The sequence below is a fragment of the Lissotriton helveticus genome, chromosome 3_1 (genome assembly GCF_964261635.1).
Source record: "Lissotriton helveticus chromosome 3_1, aLisHel1.1, whole genome shotgun sequence".
In the NCBI taxonomy this organism is placed as follows: domain Eukaryota; kingdom Metazoa; phylum Chordata; class Amphibia; order Caudata; family Salamandridae; genus Lissotriton; species Lissotriton helveticus.
The window spans coordinates 1,689,173,941-1,689,195,830 of record NC_136061.1 but is presented as its reverse complement, the minus strand read 5'-3'; the positions used below and the strand labels follow the sequence as shown (position 1 = coordinate 1,689,195,830).

The 21,890-nt window shown below is 41.8% G+C and overlaps 1 protein-coding gene across 1 annotated transcript in view; it reads left to right on the top strand.

The window, feature by feature from the left end:
• LRP1B (LDL receptor related protein 1B) overlaps positions 1-21,890 on the top strand; it is a 3,812,342-nt gene that overhangs the window by 3,662,642 nt on the left and 127,810 nt on the right. Inside the window, exon 85 of the mRNA XM_078683424.1 lies at positions 3,720-3,881. Coding sequence (XP_078539550.1) covers positions 3,720-3,881 — 162 coding nt within the window. The remainder of the gene's footprint in view (positions 1-3,719; positions 3,882-21,890) is intronic.

Sequence of the window (21,890 nt, the reverse complement as noted above, 5' to 3'; positions counted from 1 at the left end):
ATCCTCCCACCAGACCACTTTAAAGTCATGATGTTGCAGGCAGGCAGAGGTGAGTATCAGTGGTGCGGGTGTGTGGCAGTGAAGTAATCTTAAGTGTATTTACCCATTTTCCCTTGCTGGAGAGCTGAGTCCCCAGACCTTTGCTGTTGTATTTTGAGCCTCCAGTGTTATATCGTACATCAGTGAGTACTGAGGCTATAGCCCATCACTTGCAGGGCCAAATTAAGAAGTCTGAATTGTAGTTAAAACAATTATATGAAACACCCATGATTCAGGCCCCCATAGCCATTCTGTTCCTTTATTGTCAAAGGTAGCCTCCAAATGAATTATATTGTAATGGGCTGCCAACAGACTATTTCCCACCCTGAAGCCCCCAGAGCACTTCTACATCCAGTCTACACTGTTGTTGGTATCAATTATGAGTAAGCTGGGGGTAGGAATTTCAAGCATCTCAACTCAATCTTTCGAAATGTGAGGGGCCAGCATCTTCACATTCAGTCTGGAAGATAGCTGTAGCAGTCAACACACCTTAGCCATAGAGGAGGGAGAGCACCCAAAGTTAGTAGGAACGTCCCTATTAGACTGCAATCAAGGCCTTCAATGGTGCAGTTTATGTCAGGCATGCAGATCCTCTAACCAATTCTATTTGTTCTTCTCTTATGGGGCAGAAGTATCAGACACATAAATGGCAACATATGGTCTCCGTACAGCTCCTCCTGTTGCACCTTCTTCCTGCATGTCACATGACATGACAGCAGTTGCTGAGTAAATCAAGGATTACCTGACTTAATAAATAGGACCTACACCTGATCCTGAGCATTCAAGCCTCTTTGCCTCTAAAGCCTGTGAGTCTTTAGCAATGATCGGTTGTGCTTTATGTGACGTGACATCTGGATGTTTCAGCGCCGGGACACTCCTGGGAGTAGCTGCGCGCTCTATAAATAAACGTTAACATAACATTTCTGTTGAGTCCCTCAAGAAAAGTCTCAGTATCTTGGAATCAGAATCTGTCTTAGCTCTCATACAGATCCACCATAGTAGCAGGGGAAAGGAAGGACAGTAATTAGAAATATGCCTACCCAAAATCTGCATGCATTTTCAGGTCTCCATCTACCCCATGACCTTGGCGATCTGTCAGTTGCTACAACAACTTGGTTGTGGCAGATCTCGAGTACGCGGTTACTATTGTTTAGATCTGCAGCTTTCATGAGTATGGTACTGTTCACATACTAGACATTCTTGAATTGAATGTTCACTAAACTTCACATGTTCAAGACAGGATTCAGGTGTGCATCATCGGTCCTGAGACTAAGTGTACTTCGCTTTGGTTTTCCCCTGATGAAGGGATAAAGTGATGCCGAAATGCATTGGGAACGACCACAGAATCCATTGTTTTTTGTTAATAATCTGTACATGATGTTTTCAGAGATGATATGTTATGTTTTGTACATCTCGATCAGGAAATGATTAGAAAATGATTACGGAGAGTGATCCGTAATAAAATTATCAATGTCTTGAGATAGTGTGTGTATATTGTATTTGAAAATGTATGCATTGTTGACAGTTAAACATTGTAAAATTTGAGCAAAAAAGCTTTTTTGCACCCACAGCAGTGCGGGTAGGGACAAGTGCACGTTGACACTTGCATTAGATATAGTTGCTACAACAGCCATTTTACAATGTATCAGTCCTCCATCTGCCTCTTCTGGGTTCAGGTGTATTTGGCACCAGCACACAGGTCACATTGGGGAGGCAAGCCCCAGCCCATTTTCCTCAGGGTTCAGTCATAGGCAGTTCCACATTGCCCATTAGTCCCATAAAACAGTAGATCAAGTCCAATGGCCTGATTTAGATCTTGGCGGGACTCCCGTCCTCCTTCCATGGTGGCAGTTACATGTACTCCGTCAAGCTGACAGAGTCCCTCCCACCTTATTTAAATGTGGGCTGGCTGACTCCTGTTATGGTTAAAAGTACTCTATCACCATCAAGCAAGCGGGTTTGGGCCAAGCCTATTTAGATTTCCCCACTGTGCTGGCATTGTCCTAGTGGGGGGATTCCTGATGGACTGAGTACTTGGTGAAGTGGAATCAGGTACATGCCACTTATTAATGTGGCACCACACATCTGTGTTGTGTTGTCTTAAAAAATATATGTAGGTGACGTACTGTGCCCCTTTTTTTACCTATTGTATAGCACACAACATGCACACACTATTTAATGTACTCCCAAAAGCACCATAAGCACCAAATCCACAACGCCCATGACAGACAAATATTTTTTAAGTGACAATACAGGTGTGTTCATTTTACTTTGATAAGTTGTAAAACGAACACACAAAAATAATTGTGTGTCAGAGCATTGAATAAATACACTAGGCCAAAGCAAATGTTAACACATTATGCATGGTAAGACAAATAAGCTTACATGAGATCCCAGCGCCAGCCGAGTTGATTAGCCTCATGGTCAAGTAGTAACAGCAAAGGAAGGACCTGGATAATGGGGTTCAAGATAGATGGAAACGAAAGTGAAAAAAAGGAAAAAAAAGTAAGTTTCAATCTCTTTACCTTCAAGTTTGGAGCTGTCCCCATAATTGTTTCTGTGATGGAAAGGCACATTGTGATTGGGCCAGCGGTAATATGTCCCAGCCTCCCTCTAATAGCCGCTTTTGCCTATGATGCTGTCAACATGGGAGGAAAGTTCTGGTGGAGATTGAGATACTCGGACAGACTATCGTCCATAGACCCACCAACACCTAAATAGAGCGGCCGGACAGCCAAATAGGCAGGTGGTGAAACCGTCTGAAAAGGGATGGCAGGACCAGAGCAGTCAAGATCTAAATCAGGTCCTTAGTGTCTTAGATAAAGTACCAGCCCAAAGGTGCATGGTGCAAGGTGAATGGCAAACAATTTCAACTTGGGAGCACTTGAAACGATTAAGGACTGCAAGAATCAGGGTGCATTAAAGAAAACTGGGGCTGATATGCTAGCCCTCTTTCCCTGTAATGTTTAAGATCATTCTGGAGCTTTTTGTCTGCAAAGTCATGGAATGCATCTGCATTCTTTGGATTGATACTTTACCTGAGAGACTATAAGAACACCCCAAATCTATAAGCTACTTTTTGCTGATGAATGTAGGGAGCCAAGAAACTCATATCCATAAATGTCAAGCACTTGCTGCGCTCATATCATCGAAGAACACTTGCTAATTGTAGGTACTTTAAAAATAATCTGAACTGCAACAACCAAAATGCATTCAGGAGAATTAGTGGTGATGTGCTGGAAATGGGTTTACCCCCGTCTTATTACACCCTTGTAACCATAACTCCCTCGTCCTGCCCTTTGAGCCCGTCTTTATATCAAACCCTGTTCTGGAATCTACCCTTCTAGGGTACACATTACATGATTGTTTAAAACATGCTCAGAATATTTATATGTATATTGTATAAACTGCATATCTAATTTTCAAGCAATTGATAATTCAAAATATGAAACTATTTATACTGGCCTTTTGAAAATGAGATGGTAATTGTTTTCACCACGAAAAAACATTGTCAATCTTTAGCATGTTGATATGGTACTATTATTCCTTTGTAAAAGTTTCTTTCCTGTCATATTAGTGATAGTCATTAGGGGGAAGAAAGATAGAAAGATCTGTACAGTCTAGAAACAAATGTCCACTCAATTTATTGAATTTACTCTCTTATGTTTCCTTTTTAACAGGAAGGCCCACATGTAAATGTGTCCTCGGTTTTACGGGACCAAACTGTAGCAAAAAAGTATGTGAAAATGTCTGTCAAAATGGAGGAACATGCAGTGTTACACCCGGGAATCAGCCATCCTGCCATTGCCTGAGTGAGTTCACTGGAGACAGATGTCAATACTGTAAGTAACAATATATATATATATATATATATATATAATTATTTTAAAGCTTTTGCTGTTATATTTACAAAGGTGTATTTAACTATAATTGTTTGCAATATAATCACTTAAAAAATGAAACGACGACTTTAAATAATGCTGATATGTGGTTTCCATACCCTGATAATAAACAATAACAAAAATTAGATATGAGAGATGTGAATAGCAGAAACGTAAAAAAAGGAGGTGTGAATTTTTTTTATCCTGAACCCATATCTGAGCAGAAGGTATTCACTCCAGTAAGAACTCACATGTGAGGTAAAAGCAGGGATAAATACTATTTGACGGGGAAAGGTGTCCAAAGTCATTTGTATGTGTTTTGTTTAGGCTGCCACAAGCCTTTTTCTGAATTGGCAGCCCAAAGGCAAATCAAAAACTCCTTAACACAATTCTTGTTTTACACTCTAGTTGTGATGGTAGGTCATCATAAGTCTTAGGCTGGTGCAAGAATACAAACACTTGGAACTATAAAGAAGTTAAAAGCAAATTAAGATTCTAGGGAACCAAACTAAATTTCAGAAATTTAAAATGCATTAGGTAGTAAAATGTTTTCAACACATGATAGAGAGAATAAAGTGAAAAATAGCCATTGTAGGATGATAATTCTATAAACACTTAGCCATAAATGTTTAAAGTGCAAGAAAAAATAGTCAAAGCAACAACTAAATAAGAATAGCTTTGAGAAATATTTTGCATAACCATTTACTAGTAGTTAAAGGGAAAAGAAAGGAAAACTTGGCATCAAAATGTTCATTAGAGTATTTTAGTGCACCAATTGATTCAATATACACAAGTGATGATGGTGCAAAGCTATTCCATTTGGGAAATGCACACCTACTCCCTGTGATAAAGTTTCACACTTTCAGTTATGTATGTTGGAAATCGAGCATATACACGTTGTATGTAGTGGAATTTGTATAGTAGAAACCTAGGGCCAGATTTACTAATGTTTGGCAACTTGCTGCACAGCTCTCTGTCAAATAGAGAAAGCAGAAATGTGACATATGTACTAACATGTGACTCATTCCTGCTCTCTCACTGTGCTGGCGCATTGAGGTGCATATTTACTACTAAAGTGGCTAACGCCACGCTCAGTCACTTTAAAAAATGAAGGTCTGTACCGAATTTACAACAATACGGTGCAGCCATGCGTTTCTCCCAGCACTGACGCTAATTTCAGCTGTACCATAGTGCATGGGTGCCGGCAATGTGTGGAATGATGGTTTAAGTGCAGGAAGGTGTCCCTTTCTGCACAAAAACAATCTAAAATGGATCTTTGAGCAGCACACCTAGACGCTGCAACTAGTCATTTGTAAAATGTTTGTTTATGTGGAGGGAGGGACACCTTCCTGCACATAATCATGGTGTTTTGGTGTTTCTATGTGTGCTGCACAATGCATTGCATATGGCTGGGTCCAAACTGGAATGGCATGGTGAGCAAAACAACGATGGATTTAGGCCTAGATCTCTGTACTGGGGTTAATGTATGACATTGTTCTGCATTCTGTCTATCAATTGTTCTTTTTGCATTTGTCACCCGAGTGGGACGGGTATGCTCAGACGTGAGTCCCATGCGCTCCATGCACCTGGAGTCAAGCTATCCTGGCTGATTAGGGCTGAAAGCCTGAAACCGGTCCTAGGATGGTTGTTTCCAGTCCAGGGAGGACCTGGCCTGGCCGTTCAGGCAGGACTTTTCCCATTGGGCGCAGGGTCAAGACTGACTTGCATATGGCTGCGTCCAAACTGGAATGGCATGGTGAGCAAAAAACAATGGATTTAGGCCCGGATCTCTGTACTGGGGTTAATGTATGACATTGTTCTTCATTCTGTCTATCAATAGTTATTTTTGCAATTGTCACCCTGAGTGGGATTGGCATGCTCAGACATGAGTCCCGTGCTCTCCATGCCACTGGAATCAAGCTATCCTGGCTGAAGAGGGGTGAAACTCCGAAACCGGTCCTAGGATGCTTGTTTCCAGTCCAGGGAGGACCTGGCTTGGCATTTTGGGCTGGACTGTTCCCATGGGGCAGAGGGTCAAGACTGATTTGCATATGGCTGGGTCCAAACTGGAATGGCTTGGTGAGCACAAAAAGATGGATTTAGGCCCAGATCTCTGTACTGGGGTGAATGTATGATGTTGTTCTGCATTCTGTCTATCAATTGTTCTGTTTGTATTTGTCATCCCAAGTGGGACTGGTATGCTCAGACGTGATTCCTGTGCTCTCCAGTCCACTGGAGTCAAGCTATCCTTTCTGATGAGGTCTGAAAGCCCGAAACCAGTCCTAGCATGCTTGTTTCCCATATTTAATAAATCACTTAAATATGGTACGGATAATTCTTTATGTACTATGTAATTTGCTGTACTACTAGAGAGTGCCAACAGTTTTTTCGGGAATTTATTTTCTTAGATTTGTAGGGAAGCAGTATTGGCTCTCCCCCATATGGCAGCCCCATAACAAACACCTGTAACACACTTGCTTCGATATAGAGCGAGAATTTCCCGTATGGGTTTGCTTCCTATTTTTGTTGAAAATCTATAAATACCTTCAGTGGACCTTAAACATTTTAGGTTACAAGATTCTATGTGTGTGTTCCAAGTACGAAAAAGTTGCATCTCTATTTATGACTACCCCTCCCTAGAGGTGTTGTCTATTCTTCAGCCTATTGCTCCCGCTCCTTGGGTGAACTGGGCAGAGTCCTTGGTCCTTTCTGGTCATCAGAGGGTTCTTTCTTTCAGTTGTCCATGGCTTTCCCAGGATCTAGCCCATCCTCTGGCTCTATTTTCTGTTGTAAAGAAGGTAGCAGGCTCTAATACCATCCCTTCCCCTCTTGTCCTCGATGAAAATCAATGTAACAACATTGCTGACTTCTTTATCCAGAAGATTGAACTCATTTACAAGTCACTTTCTGCTCCTCCCCTTTCTTGTGTAGTATGGCTTCTGCATTTGATCCTAAATATCACAGTAATTGTGCCCAGATAGCCAAGATTTTTTCCTGGCACCCATTTGAAGAGACGTCTTTCCAAAATTGCTTAAACAGTATTAAATCTGGGTCTCCTCTTGATCCTTTGCCTATTAACATCCTTTGTCAGCTCTCTGCCATATCTAAAGGCGTCCTTATAGATCTTCTTAATGCCTCTATGCGGGAGGCCTTGGTACCCCCCGAGTGGAAGCGAGCCATGGTCATCCCTTTACTGAAAAAGGCTGGAGCAGATCCTTCTGTACTATCTAATTTTAGACCTCTATCCCTGCTTCCGGCATTCTCCGAAATTTTGAAGAAACACATCAATACTCAACTGACACAACACATAGACAAAGTTGTCTTTCTTCATTATTCACAATCCGGGTTCAGAGCCAACTTTTCTACTGAAACCACTCCGCTTGGGGTCACTGAGAAACTGCGCCAGCATTTATATCAAGGGGAAACAGCGGCACTCATTCTATTAGATTTGAGTGCCGCATTCGACACTGTGTCGCATAACACCTTGCTTAACGCCCTTAGGTCTCTTGGGCTGGATGGCACTGACTTATCCTGGTTTGCTTCATCCCTTGATGGTCGCACTTTTCAAGTTTTTTCTACTAAGGCATCATCTAAGATCTGCGTATCAGCATATGGAGTCCCACAGGGATCCATTTTAAGCACCCTGCTTTTCAAGATCTATGTCAGACCCCTGGCAAAGATCGTGAAAGAGGCGGGTCTTTCCCTATATTCGTATGCTGATAATACGCAGATTGTCTTTTTGCTTTCCACCACTTAAGACACTACGACATCCGCCCTTCAGTGCGGCCTACGGCAAGTGACAGAGTGGATGCGCCTTAACTTTTTAAAGTTAAATGGGTATAAAACAGAGGTCCTTATCCTGGGCAAGCATGAGGACCTATGGGGCCCTCACCATTGGCCTCAGGAAATGGGTTCCTTTCCACTACCTGTCACCCATGTCCGTAATCTGGGCATCATTATTGATGATAGTCTCTCTATGATGATGATTACGCACTTGTATAGCGAAACAACAGGTGGCGAGTGCTGCTGCCATCTGTTTTACGATCTTGAGGTGGCTTCTTAAGATCATTTTGATGCTCCCTGCCTCAACTCAACGCACGGTAGTCCAGGCACTCATCACCTCTCGCCTCGATTACGGCAATGTTCTCTATCTCGGTATCTGCCAAACGGTTTTGAGAAAGCTACAGGTAGTTCAGAACTCTGCAGTATGCCTTCTTTGTCAAGTTCCAGACAGGCTTCCATCTCATCGTATGTATGTGACCTTCACTGGCTTCGAATTGATCAAAAATTTACATTTAAAACCCTGTGTTACATCTTTAAAATCAAACAAGGTGTGGCCCCAGCGTACCTGCAAGAGCTCATCCATCCTTACATTCCTTCTCGTCCCTTGCACTCTACAGCCCACGGAGACTTCGTGATTCCCAGATTTAAACTTGTAAGAATGGGAGGCCGTTCCTTTTCTTGTCTTGGCCCCAAAATCTGGAATTCTCTTCCGGTGTCCTTGAAGAAATCTTAAAACTTGTCTCTTTAAGTGGCAAATGGTTCTTGACTGCTCTTTTTCTAGCAATTTGTGTGCTAGGTGCCGGGAAACCCTTTTTGGGTAGTTGCGCGCGTTACAAAACTAATTTAATAATAATAATAATGATAAGTGTAGAAAAATAGTCAGGCATGAGAGAGTCCAGGTTCCAGAAGTCAGGGACCCTTGGCCAATCTTAGGCTGCCACGTCACCTCTCCACCACCTGTCTTAACCCTCCTGCACAGCATGCCGGTGCAGTTCAAAATGACGTCATCTTACAGTCTCTAGTCACATCTTCTTCTGAGGTCTCAGCTCCACCTGTTGCTAGCATCAAATCCAGGGTCTTGTTCACAAAAAGTTGAAAAAGAGATACCCTCTTGGGTTGCCTCCGGTTGTATGGGCTTCCTCCTTTTTTCAGTGGGCTTGAGTAGGCCCATCCCTGCTATAGAGCAACAGCTAATTGGTTGATGCAGATTATTCCATCTGGGCTGTTATCCTCGATCAGGGATATTTAACAATTCCACGTAACTCATAAAGTAAATTGCAGGATTCATTTTACTGCACAGGTTACGCCCCATTCGATGTGGTAATGGTCTATGTAGGCCAGAAAGAAGTGAAACTGCACTCTAAGGCAGTTATTCCGTGATGTGTATAGTATCAGTGTTACCACAAACAAAACATGAAAAAATTAAGGGAACATTGACTTTCCCTATTAGTGTACACTAATATTATAAGGCCTAAACCAGGTCAAAAGCTAATCCTGCAGAGTGCCCATTGCGCCAGGCTACCTGTGCACAGTTACTGGGCTGCACACAACAGTAGTCTCCCACATGCAGCATGCACAAATTTACACACGCATCCACTTGTAACCAGCAAAGAGCCCTTTACCCTTGCTGCGGCATAGTGGCCTTATCTTAAAAGAGGACCATGGAGGAAAACACACACAGTCCATTTGTCAGGTGATTATCATGGGTGAGACATATGTAGTGAGACTCACCCATAGTAAAAGCCCAAAACCGGCTGATCAAAAAGTCAAAAAGAAATCTTGGTCCTACTAAATGAGCAGAACCCAATTTCAACACAGTATTACGATTTTAGTCAGTACTCTGGTTTTCTACATGAGACAACTAGGCCTGCTACAGTGAAAAAATACGTTTTGGTTTCTGGTCACAGTAAGGACATTCTAACTTGTAATAATGTAATTATTTATGTACATATTTTTTGAAAATTTTGTTGAGCGTGAACTGGACCGTGGGCATCAGAGCACTGTACACTTAGAACAACACACTAGCCATCATTTAATGCTGTTACATACAAAATAGGTATGTAAGCATGCATAGTAAATGTAAATCTCTGATACCTGTGGGAATTAGAATACTATACATTATTATCAACCCATTAGCTGCTGCATGATGACATTTACAAAGAAGGAGGACCATAAGCATGCATAGTAATTTTTTAGAATGGATAAACTCCAGTTTATCCAAGTTCCCAGTGCTGGTGGTTGACAGGGGAGGGGTAATAGTCTCTTGAATATGAATGTCTGCAAAGTAAAGACATAGCATCTGCAGTATGTTGAATGTGGTGATAATCATGTGGTGTGGGCTGCGGGAGTAAAGGCTTTGTCTATGAGTGTTAAGTGGAGATAAACTGGAGTGGAGATAAGCTAATAAGTATGAACACTTTCATTCTTCGGGCAGTGTTTTCGTTGTAGGTATTTGTCAGGCAGAAGCACTTTGACTCTTTTCATGAAGGAGGCAGTGTAGGGTTTGCTCATATATCAGGTGAAAGAAATTTCCAGTTTCTGGGGACATTTACTGAGAATGAGCGTGAACAGGGTGTTTCTTTTTTTGAATCTATGAGGCTTCAGTAGAAGTAGCAATTCTGAACTTTGTAGGCAGCATTACCCTCCTGATCTGATGAGTTTTTGGACCAGGTATTGTGGTCTGCTGTGTGAGTGATGCATGCCAATTTGAACATGCATCAAACAAGTCTGGCAATTGCATTCAAAGTGGCCTCATGAATGCCAGAAGGGTTTCTGAGGTGCCTTTGAAAATGGCATTACAGTAATCTAGTCAGTTATGATTATGGCTTGTACTATGTTTTTGAAATCATGAATGAGAATAAAGGGTCTGGCCTTTTTCAGGAGTCTAAAGTTGTGCATTGCACTTCTGGTGGATATGTGTATTTGTACTTTGAGTTTAAGTTTTTTTTTCAAGAATTATTGCTAGTAATTTGGTGTTGTCAATGACTTTGGGGTGCAGTTTAGTGCATTTGGGTGCAGGACCCAGTTTTGTATTAGTGGTGGGGTACCTTGTTTGGGATATAAAAGGAACTTTGTTTTCAGAGGGTTGCATTTCAAGTGGTTGCAGGCTAACCAGAGATGATCTTTCATTTAGATTTGGCTCACCTGAAACACATCTCTTGAGAGAGGTTATTTTGATGTAAACTGTTGGGTTATTTATGTTAGGAGATCCTTATATCGACTGAATACATTAGGAGCTAGCATGGATCTTCTAGAAGTCCTTGGTTTATAGGGAATGGGTTAGAACGGGCATCTTTTAGTTTCATTAGTTGGAAGGAGTGGGTGAGGAATGAGGAGAACTATACCTCTGATTCCCATGTTTTATTTTAGAGTATTTATGAGTGTATAAAATGCTGAGTTGGATGAGGTGGCAGAACTGTTGCTTGTTCTGGACGCCAAACAGGACTACACGGAATGGCGCATCTACAACAAATTTACAGTTGCCATTTATCATTCACCATATGCTGTGGTTCGCAAAGGCAGGACTTGTAGAGTTTTGTCATTTCTGTTTGAGGGGTATTATTGATTTTTTGGGAAATCTTCATCAATTCATCATTGGCACAAGCGAGAGTGAGCAATGCATATGTGCTGGAAACAATATACCTGAACATACCCTTGAAAATGTCCCTCAGGATGAAACACGAGTCAGCTGAGATCATCTACAAGAAACGGTCTCCACAACAACTGTATAATTGGAACAAGGAAATGCACCGCAATGCATATTTAATTTTTTATCGAATTGTTATATGGATAATCAAGTGACGAGCAAACCATGGAATATAGAGTATGATTTTATGCGTAGGAATCTATGTGACACTGTTTTCAAGCAGAAAGTAAAACCATCACAAGCCTAGAATATCTGAAGTCTATTTATTAGATAGTATCTCTCAATCATTCAAACAATATACATGCATACTTTAGCATAATTGAGTTAGATCATGAGAACAGTAGTCACTTACATATGAAGAGTGCTGCACTATTTTGTTGACTATGTCAAATATCAGGCCTGGGAAAATGTAATTTTTCCGAGGTCCAGATGCACACATCATGGCAACAGGTGTGATATAATGTTGAAGCACAACTGTAGGATATTCATTATAGGGCTCTAAATGGTGCCACTAAGGTTTTCACTGTGGAGTGTGCCCTGTTTTTAATTATTATTGTACTATGCTCTGGGCCTCTTAGGCACATTTTACGAGTGACTTATGAAATTATAAAAAGAAGTGTTTTCTAAATGGCAGAGACACGTTTCCTTGGCATTTGTCAGTGCAGTACATTTTGTCTTAAATACGGGTTTTGTAAATACACAATGCAGTGCACACATTTAACCTTCTATGCCTTATGTGCTTTTAGGATATATTGAGAAAAATGAGAGTATGTCAATGGTTCTTATATAGCGCCTTATCACCGCAAGGTCTCAAGGCGCTTGCTTTGGGAACCCGTCCTGGCTTTTCCCTGTGAGATATCCCGTCACCCAAGGTGAAAGCCAGGCATCCCGCCGCGGGGGGCCGTAGTGGAGATTAAGCAAGCTATTGCCCAGAGTTGCAGAGTGTGAACCCGTGATTCGAGTAGGCACCGAAGCAAGAATTATCGAGTCCGTGGACATTTGGGCTCAAGACCCTGCCGCGTCGGGAATTGAACCCTGGTCCCGGGTCTGACCTCTGCTTCAGGGTCTGCCTCCTCTAACCAGTGAGCCACACTTCTCCATGTAGAATATATTATTGCAAGAAATTACAGCTTCTGTATTTTGTCCTATGTTGTGAAAAATGTGACCTAGCATCCATTTGTCATGCAAGGATGCTTTGTGCCCTAACAGTTAGCACAACCTTGAATGAGTGATGTGAAGGATAGCCACTCTCATTCGGCTTCCTTGCTTTCTACCCATGCTCCTGAAGATTTTTACCCGAACACATTCTCAATTGCACAGTGTGACAAAATAGCACAATATATATATTGGATGTATAGAGAGGTTAAACAAGCCTAGCAGGGAGTTCCAATGTACAGTACAAGTGTATAAACTATTACTGTTTATCAATGGTAAAAGACACAGAGTCCTAAAGCCAGCAAAACAAGACATGAAAAAATAAAGGGACCACAATAAATTGGATAATTTCTCACACTTATCAATAAACATGACACTGAAATCAATCTAGTATATTGGATGATAACACCAGGATGGATTTGTTGTCTATCTAAGTTGTATGCTCTTCATTCATTGACTTCCTATTCTTTCATTTGTCCTGCCAAATAGCATTAGTGATATGACTGGGTGGTTTTTTCTTTCCATGGCAGACCTGAAGGGGCTCTCATTTTATTTGTGTTTCAAGCACTCCATGGGAGTACATTCCTTCCTTGTTCCTTTTATTGTTATTAGAGTCTGACCCTTTACAGAGCTCTCTTGATGGTACTACTAAAATTGCAGAATAGGCTTTCAGGCAAACATTGGATATATGTTACTAGAGGGATCCCATGTGAATCCAGGTCTAGCCCTTCTATATTAATGATGTTGATACCACAATTGGACAATTCTTGCAACCCTCTCAGAGGCTTATTTGGTACACATAATGAAACAAGCATGAAACCAGCATATTACCAATGGACAGTGCTGCTCACTGGATTGTCCCCAATGTAAAGATGGCTGCTATGTTTGCACAATATGAAATCGGCAGGCATTGCTCAGGACTGAACGGGATAACCAAAAGCAGCCATTGCAAAAATGCTCACACCAGCCCTGCTCCCTTTGACTCCTCATGGAATGTATCTCTTATCATTAATCCATTCTAAGTGTCACCTTCTCTTATCTGTCTTCTTCCTCTCTGATCACTTTCTCTCTTTCGCTCTATCTCCATATCTTTCTCTCTTTCGTAATGCCTCCTGGTGCCTATTTCAATTAAGCTGGGTAAAAGAACAGAAGCACCAGAAGGGGCAATGGGTTTTCAAAACTGATCTGTAAGGTCTCCTAGACACCGGGGAAATGCTAGATCAAATAGAATGCATCTCCAGCACTGGCTGTCATTTGAGGCAACACCTCCACTGTTTCCAGGCCTTGCAGTGTCTGACGGTTAATGCTGGAGCCTACTCACATGATGAGGGGCTTGAAGCCATACATTCTGCCACCCCTGGTGAAGCAACATGATGAATGTAGCTTGTTTCAAGAAATTAACATACTTCTGTCTCCTTACATCAGGATCAAGAAACATATTTAAGTTAAATTCACTACCAGTGTTAATGCTAACTTAGACTACAAGTAAAAAAGTCAACCAGTCTTGTGGAGAATAACACCTTTTCAGCTAATTAAATGCAATAAAAATGTTATCACAGCTTAAAATCTTGCAGGCATGTCTAGTAATTGATATAGAGTAATTAATAGGGAGTGAGAATGCATTTAGGCTTTGCTTCATGGCAGAGAGGAGGTGGTCCTGGTGCCATTCCATCCTGATGCTATTAATTCAAATGCACAGAGATGTTTTCATGTTGCTTCAATGTTATTAGCACCTTAGTCTCTCAGGCGACCCCATTATTTTGTATTACGCCACCACCTCCTGCTAAGTCTCTTATCTCATGTGTCCCTCTTCCCATCTAAATGTCTCTCTTTGCCTCAACTACTGTAAATCCACATCACCACGCTGCACTACTACAACATTTTCATCTTTTTTTGACCCTTCACCGCTGCTCTTTCTGAAGCTGAAGATGACTCTCCTGCTAGGGATATTAACAGAGGTAGACTGCTTGTTTAAGGAGATTAAGAAAGAAACTGCCTGGCGTCGTCACATAGAACAAGGAACATGTTTCTCCCCACTAGTATCATATAGTAGCCGCCAAGCTCAGTGTGGTTCACATTTGTCCCATTCTTCCCAGCTCCAGCATATGTTCCCTTTCGCCTCAAGGACCAAGCGCCACTGCATGGTCACACCAACTACTGCCTAAGCTTAAAAAAATGAAAGTTAAATAGTTAATTTTTTTGTTTTTGAAACACATCCCATTTTTCTTTAAGGAAGAATGGTTACATTTCTAAAGATAAATGCTTTATTTAAAAGCAATCTGCTGACCCAACAGGGTACCATCTCTATGATGGCTGTCATTCCTACTGGATCCCCATGCGACCTTCCGCATTAATATTCTTGAGTTAGGTTGATTTTCAATCCACTAGGAATCGCTAATTTAAAATGAAAACTTTAATACATTAAGAATAGCGATTACTAAATAGTAATTTGGAAAAAGTCGCTATATGGAAACCTCTATTCTAAACTGTTGTACATCTGGTCCCAAGAGCTTTGTTGTTTAAGGCTAGCAGCTAAAACTGTCACAACTTTCTTGATTAAAAATTTAAATGGTTCATCAACCAAACAGCGCCTGAATACCCTCATCGGTGACAAGTAGCATTCTACAAATCTACTGATAGATTGACTGAATACATTTACAGAAAAATAGATCCTCTAAAGATGGTAAAAGTCGTATCCTAGTCAAGGCTGAAATATTACCTTACTTATCGGGCATCTGGTTGGTGCTTAACCTCATCACTGCGGCGCGAATTCCCCCGCAGTGCTGACATTCCAATCGCGGGCGTGGTCATGATGGCTCCCTGCCGTCATCAGTACAGGCCCACTGTGACTCATGACGGGCCATCATGAGCTTCGAAGAGGTTAATGAAAATCTTGTATGTCAATATCGATGGAGACTTCGATCAACTTCTCCCAAGCTTCATCTTCTAAACCTCCTTAACATGACAAAATGCCGGCCTTAAAAACCTTCCTGTAACCTAAATACTCAACTGGAATCATAGGTGAATTTAAAAAAACGACATCTAAAGCCCTACAGTCTTCCCTCCTCCCAAACTGGAGGTGGCAGTGGCAAGTTATCTCTTGAAAAGATGGTAGAATGACAAGTCAGTTTGGTCTCTTATTTAAGGACATGTCTATATGAGAATTATTATTTCAGAAACTGTCCCTTTGTTGATTAAGATAGAGAAAATGGTGTCTCATTTTAGGGAACTGCCTTAACAGGCAACATGTTCTTTGCAAGAGCCACATATTTTCCCAGCGTTCAAAGAAAGAACGGAATCAAATGTTAAAAATGAGATGATCTGAATGTTCCAAACTGTCAGTATCACTGTGCAGTCATTGAGTCAGCGGATGAAATCATTCTATGCAGAGCATACCATTTTTTTGATGGAACTGGCATTCCAGAACCTAAAAAGATAGAATTTGTTTTCACCAAATTAAGCATGCAGAGCAGCCCTGTCTGATGTACTGTATCTTTTAGCCAAAATAGTGTCAGGGAAATAGAAACAGTTGTCTTATTCCCATCAAGGAATACATTACAGGAATTGCCTTATTTAGCTTTAAAATTATCCACTAATTAAACCTCTGGGTTTATTGTTCAAAGGTTTAATTAGAAAAGGATGACAAATGTGCAACATGAGGGCGAGAGTTCGTTACTAAATGCCTAATGTATAACCTGCCCTCCTGATTGGACATACATTTTGCAGCTTGTAAATTCACTGAACAGTGCATTCTACAAATATATGAAATGCCAGTTTGACCCCAGTCCAACTAACCAAACAACATTTAGTCAAGTCTGAAGCTGAAGGAGTTCCAAGGGCATGAAGTGAATGGTAACCATCCGAAAACAGATTTTCAACTGTGTGAGCCAGACAAGAGGGAGGGGGGTGGGTAGTTAAGAAACGTTATGTTTTTTATTTGATTTTGATGCACAACACACAGCTGGAATAGCTGATGCAATTGGTCGATCCTAAAAATGTCAATGCCCAAAATGGGCTACTATTTGTACTTGAATGTAAAACGTTAAAATGATTATGCCATAACTTGCTGTACGTGAGTTACAAGAGATATGTACCAATTGATGTGGCACATACGTAAGGCGCAACACTATATAAAATCAATAAAAAAAAAATTAAAAAAAGAAGTAAAATACACATTTTATGTAGAGTAATTAAAAGCATAAACTCATTATGTTCCTTGATAGCCACCTAATAGATTTACTGGAAGTAGGGCTGAAAAAATGGTCACTCATAGGAATACTTTATTCCTCAATGCTATCATAGTTCACTAAACGGAGCAGGTCACTCTGCTAACTCAGCATGTTTGTTGAAATTAATTGGAGAAAACAGCGTAGCAGAGTACGAAAATATAGAGCATTGATTGAGGGAAATAAAAAAAGCTGAGGGCCTCATTTATGAAAAGTGACGCGTCACTGCGAGAAAAGAGCGATGCGTCACTTTTTATTGCGCCCTCCTTGCGACACTAATGATGTGTCATATTTACAGTATGACGCATCATGTCGCAAGGAGTTACAGTTACGTCAGTATTTCTGACGTATCTGTAGGTGCAAAAATGACACATTGCTGAAGTGTTTAACAAAAGTGACGCAGCTCCAGCAATGGGTCATTACACATGGGCAACTCCCATGTTAAATTTGCCTGTGTCAGTCTTACGCCTGCCAAATATTGATTTACGTCCTAGAAGTGGCACAGTGAGATTTATAGATTTCACTGCATCACTTCAACAACCCTTTCTTGTGTCAGAAGGCCCCTCCCCTGCACAGATTATACCTGGCGCAGGTATAATGCGGCGCAGGAGTTTACAAAGTGACACATCTACCTAGATGCGTCAATTTGTAAATATGGTGCAAAAGGCTCATTTTTTACGCTGCTGGTGCGTCACAGAAAGTGACGCATCGGTGGCGCAAAAGTGACGCAAGTGCTCTTAAATAAGATCCTGAATTTTCATTTCTAGGCAGTGAGGATTTCAAAACTGGACTAGACTCAAATAAAATTATTTGGTCATCTGAGCTCAGCTTCTGACGAGAAAGGGGAGATAGACCTGTGTACTGAGAACTCAAAATGGTAGTAATTATCAGGTAAGTCAAAAAGACAGATAATCCTATTGGACGCAGAAATTAAAGGACAGTTATTGGGCAACTTAGATTGCTATTTCTAATACCCTTTTCAGGCTTATATCGATGCATATAATGCAAGGGATTTACGCATCTGAGCACGTTAGTAAAAACAGTCCAGTGGTACCAACTTAATCTGCATGGCTGGGAATAAACCATAATTAGCACATGTGAACACTTCTCTAACAAGGGAGGAGTACATTAAAGTAATAGCAACACTGTCCCCCTCTATGGATTTAGCAGGATTTCCAATCCAGTCTCATCACCTCCCTAAGTATGTCTGGAAATCTGATATTGCCACCTCCCACCTGTGTCTGCAATAAGAAATTAAGCTTGTCTTTTAGGCCTCAACGTACTTCTACTGGTTGCTGAATAGCCGTAATGTTAACCAGCACCATTATGTATGTAGGTGGATGAGAGGGGAACTGTTGGTGCCCAGCTGTGAGTTTTAGGACATCTGTAGGCAGTATTACCCCTATGAAGAATCATACTGCATGGGCGGAAATGCTGCAGTTCACTTGACTTCCAGTCAGATGAAGATGGGTCATGATGCAGGCGACACTTCTTAAAAACTTGAATAGGTTCTATAGATAGAACATCAACTGCTTGGACCTCAGCATCTTTAAACACAGGTTTCCATCAAAACATCACGACTTTTTAGTTTTCTGCAAGTCCGTCTCTAAATATACACAAGATTCATATATAGCCTCTTGCTCTCAAAAGTGGCTGTTATGACGTAACCACTTGTATCATTCTAAAAACGTTTTAAAAACACAACATAAAGGATAGTGAATGTTTAAAGAGACAGAGAGGTGGGTTCTAGCTACAGAATGCAAACAAGGGATCAAAATGTCAGAGTCAGCTCCTACATTTTCTTGCGCCTCCAAAGTTGGATTGGTGTGATACATCTTCACGAACCAGATATTTATTACTGTTTGGGCAGCAATAATTCTTATCGCAGAGCATGCAATGCGCATGTTAAGCATAGAAACTGCATTTTGGAAAAAGTATCCGAAGAATTTGGGGGCTGCCTTTACTTACCTTTAAGTGTGGCTTGATTAGAGAGGTGCCACATGATCACGTCTTTGTAAAAACTAGGGGTGAGTATGACTCACGTAATTCAGTGTAATGTAATCACACTGATTATATAATAATTTTTCTAGATTACGCATAATTCTTTTTTATAAATATTTTTATTAAACACAGGTATAAACAACTTTACTGTTTAGTTACCAGAGAAGTGTGCGACAACATATGGTGGAATACATTTTATCACAGAGTATATCCGGCTGAGAAACAGTGGAATACAGTAGTTAGAGCGTTGTTGGTTCATCAACGGAGGGGACAGCGGGTGGGACACATATATTACCCCGGTAGACATTCCACATACTCCACACTGCAGACCAATTTTTGGGGCACCCACGTGCAATATATACTGTTCTTTCTCTGATCATGCACCAGGATTTTAATTTTGGTGGTGTCTCTGCCCCCCACATCTGTGCAATGTTTCTTTTAACCACCTTTAGGCCCAGTGTAACCCATAATTTGTCTGCTCTATTGAGGTAAATGGGTTCCCATACATTTAGAAGGCACCTCTAGGCTTCCGGCTGCATAACAACGTCTAGCACTTCGCTCATACAGTCATATATCTTCTTCCAGTATCTCTGAACTCCCCCACATTCCCCTACTATGTGCATGAACATGCCTGCCTGACCACATAATCTCCTACATATCACGTCATCTACTCTTCCCATTCTAACTAATCTGGGCCAAGAGATGTAAACTCTACATATGATTTTGAGCAGAACGATGCGCAATCTGGAAGAAATCGCCACCTCTCGTGGGGAGCCCACGGCCTACTGCCACTCCTTGTCATCCAGGACCAGCCCATCTCCCTTCCAGCGCTCTCTTGTCTGCCCCCGGGGATCTGAGGTATTATTTCCAACTTTTTATAAGTTAGGGATATCAATTTTTCTGGCATGTATCCATCTAGTAATCTTTCCTCCAGTGGAGACGATTCTGGTGGAGAGGTGCCTGTTTTTAAATTTGACTTTAGTGCATGACTGACTTGCAGGTATCTAAAATAATCTGTGCTCGCTAGTTCATGTTCTCGTTGGAGCGATGCGAATGTCACAACTTCACCTTTCTTCCATAGGTCTCCAATCTATGGAGATTAGGTCTCATTTGTCAAATCCCTTTGAGGTCCTCAACAGGCCCAGATGTTCCGAGTACGACAAGGGGGTGGCCAGTGTGAGTTTCTGATCCCATCCCAGGCTTTTAAATGCTGATTGTCATACCTGAACTGAGTGTTTGATTGGTCCAGTTAAGAGATACTGTAGGGGTCTGGGGTAGATAGCCCTGTTGTTGTTGCCACCTGCAAGTAGCCATTTGTCCATTCTGTATCCTGGGTCTCCTCCCTGTCGGTAAGTGCAGTGGTTGATGGCAGGCAAGTGTGTGGCCCAATAATATTTTTTGATATCTGGGAGTCCTATCCCTCTATCATACCAACCGAGTACCAGTTTGTGTAGTCATATGCGGCGTCTAACGTCCCTCAGCAGTTACTTCTGCTGACCCTTGATTTCTTTAAAGTACAGTGCTGGAACCAGTTCTGGGGAATTTTGTAAGGCATAAAGGAAACGTGGCAACAACATCATTTTAAAGAGTGCTGCTCTACCCAGCAGGGACAGTGGCAGTGCCTTCCAACTTGCGACGTCTTGCCTCAATCTCTGCAGTGGGGGGAGCAGGCTGCACTCATATTGGAGTTTGGGGTCTGGTGTGATAAATACCCCCAGATTTTTGAAGGCCACCTTTTCCTCCTAAATTGGATAGCCCATGGACGGGGAAGGAGGGTCTCCATTCAGAACATATAAAAGGGACTTACTCCAAATAGTTGTGTACCCTGAGTAGTTATCAATGGTTGTGAAAATCTTGGGTACGCTATCGAGCAACGCTTTCGGGGAGGCAAGGAATAAGAGGATGTCATCCGCATAAAAGAGATGCAATCCTCCCATCCTTCCATCCACTTGAGCCCTCTTATTATGGGGTCTTACAAATCCACGCCGCCAAGGGCTCCAGGGAGAGGGGAAAGAGTGGGGGTGAGAGCAGACAGCCCTGGCGAGTCCCACGACCCAGTTTAAACACTTCTGATTTCTTGTTGTTGACCACCACTTGAGCAAGGGGGGCAACGTAGAGGAGCTTCACCCACCCAATGAATCTCGGTCCGAAACCCATCCCTCGAAGAGGTATGGCCATTCGATGGTGTCAAATGCCATTGTGGCGTTCAACTACCACTTGGATGCCACAGATTTAATGCGGTATTCCCATGGGGCATGTAGCCCGATTGGTCGGGTGTACCACCTTGCTTATAACTTGGGCCAGGCGGCACGCGAGTACCTTAGCTAGTATTTTGGTCTCTGCGTTAAGTAAGGAGATGGGCCTGTAAGAGGAGGATTTCCCTTTTGGCTTCCCCTCCTTATGTATGGTGATTAATGTTGCAACACTCTGGTCTTATGGGAGCTGTCCCACCTCTCGGCTCTCCTCAAATATGGCTCGTAGTTGTGGGGCCAGTTTATCCGGTTTTAAGTTGTATAATTCAATAGGCAGGCCATTGGGGCCCAGGGCTTTACTGGGTTTGAGGTTTCTTATTGCCTGCACTATTTCCTCATTTGTGAGATCACTATCTAGCCTGGTCCTTTCCTCGTCTGAGAGGGTGGGCAGCCCAATGTCCACCAGAAGAGCTCTTGAGTCTTCTTCCGGTAGGTTTGAGCTACTTTGATATACTAACTTGTAGTGTTCGGTGAATTTGTGAACAATTACTTGCAGGTTCCTTTAGACAGCTTGGTTCTTCGTGATATGCGGCGGTTTGTTTCAAGAGCCTATCAGAGCTCTTCTTTCTTAGCGTTAAAGACTTTGCACCGGCTTTACTCAGGGACATATCAGAGTTCCTGGCTTACCATTTGAAGACACATTCGTTGATGGTATTCCTGACAATGTGCGCTGGGAATCGCACATAGAATCAACAGGAATCTGGATATTGAAATATTTCCGATATATGCCGTCGCATTTCCAGAATTTTAAACACAGGTCCATCTAATCTTGTTTTGGACTTCGTACTAACTGGCTGTGGACAAATATACTAAACACAGCTGAGACACAGCTGAGTGAAACCTTTGAATAAGGATCACACCAACTTGATGTTTGGGGGATAACTAATTGACAAATAAGATTGAGAGG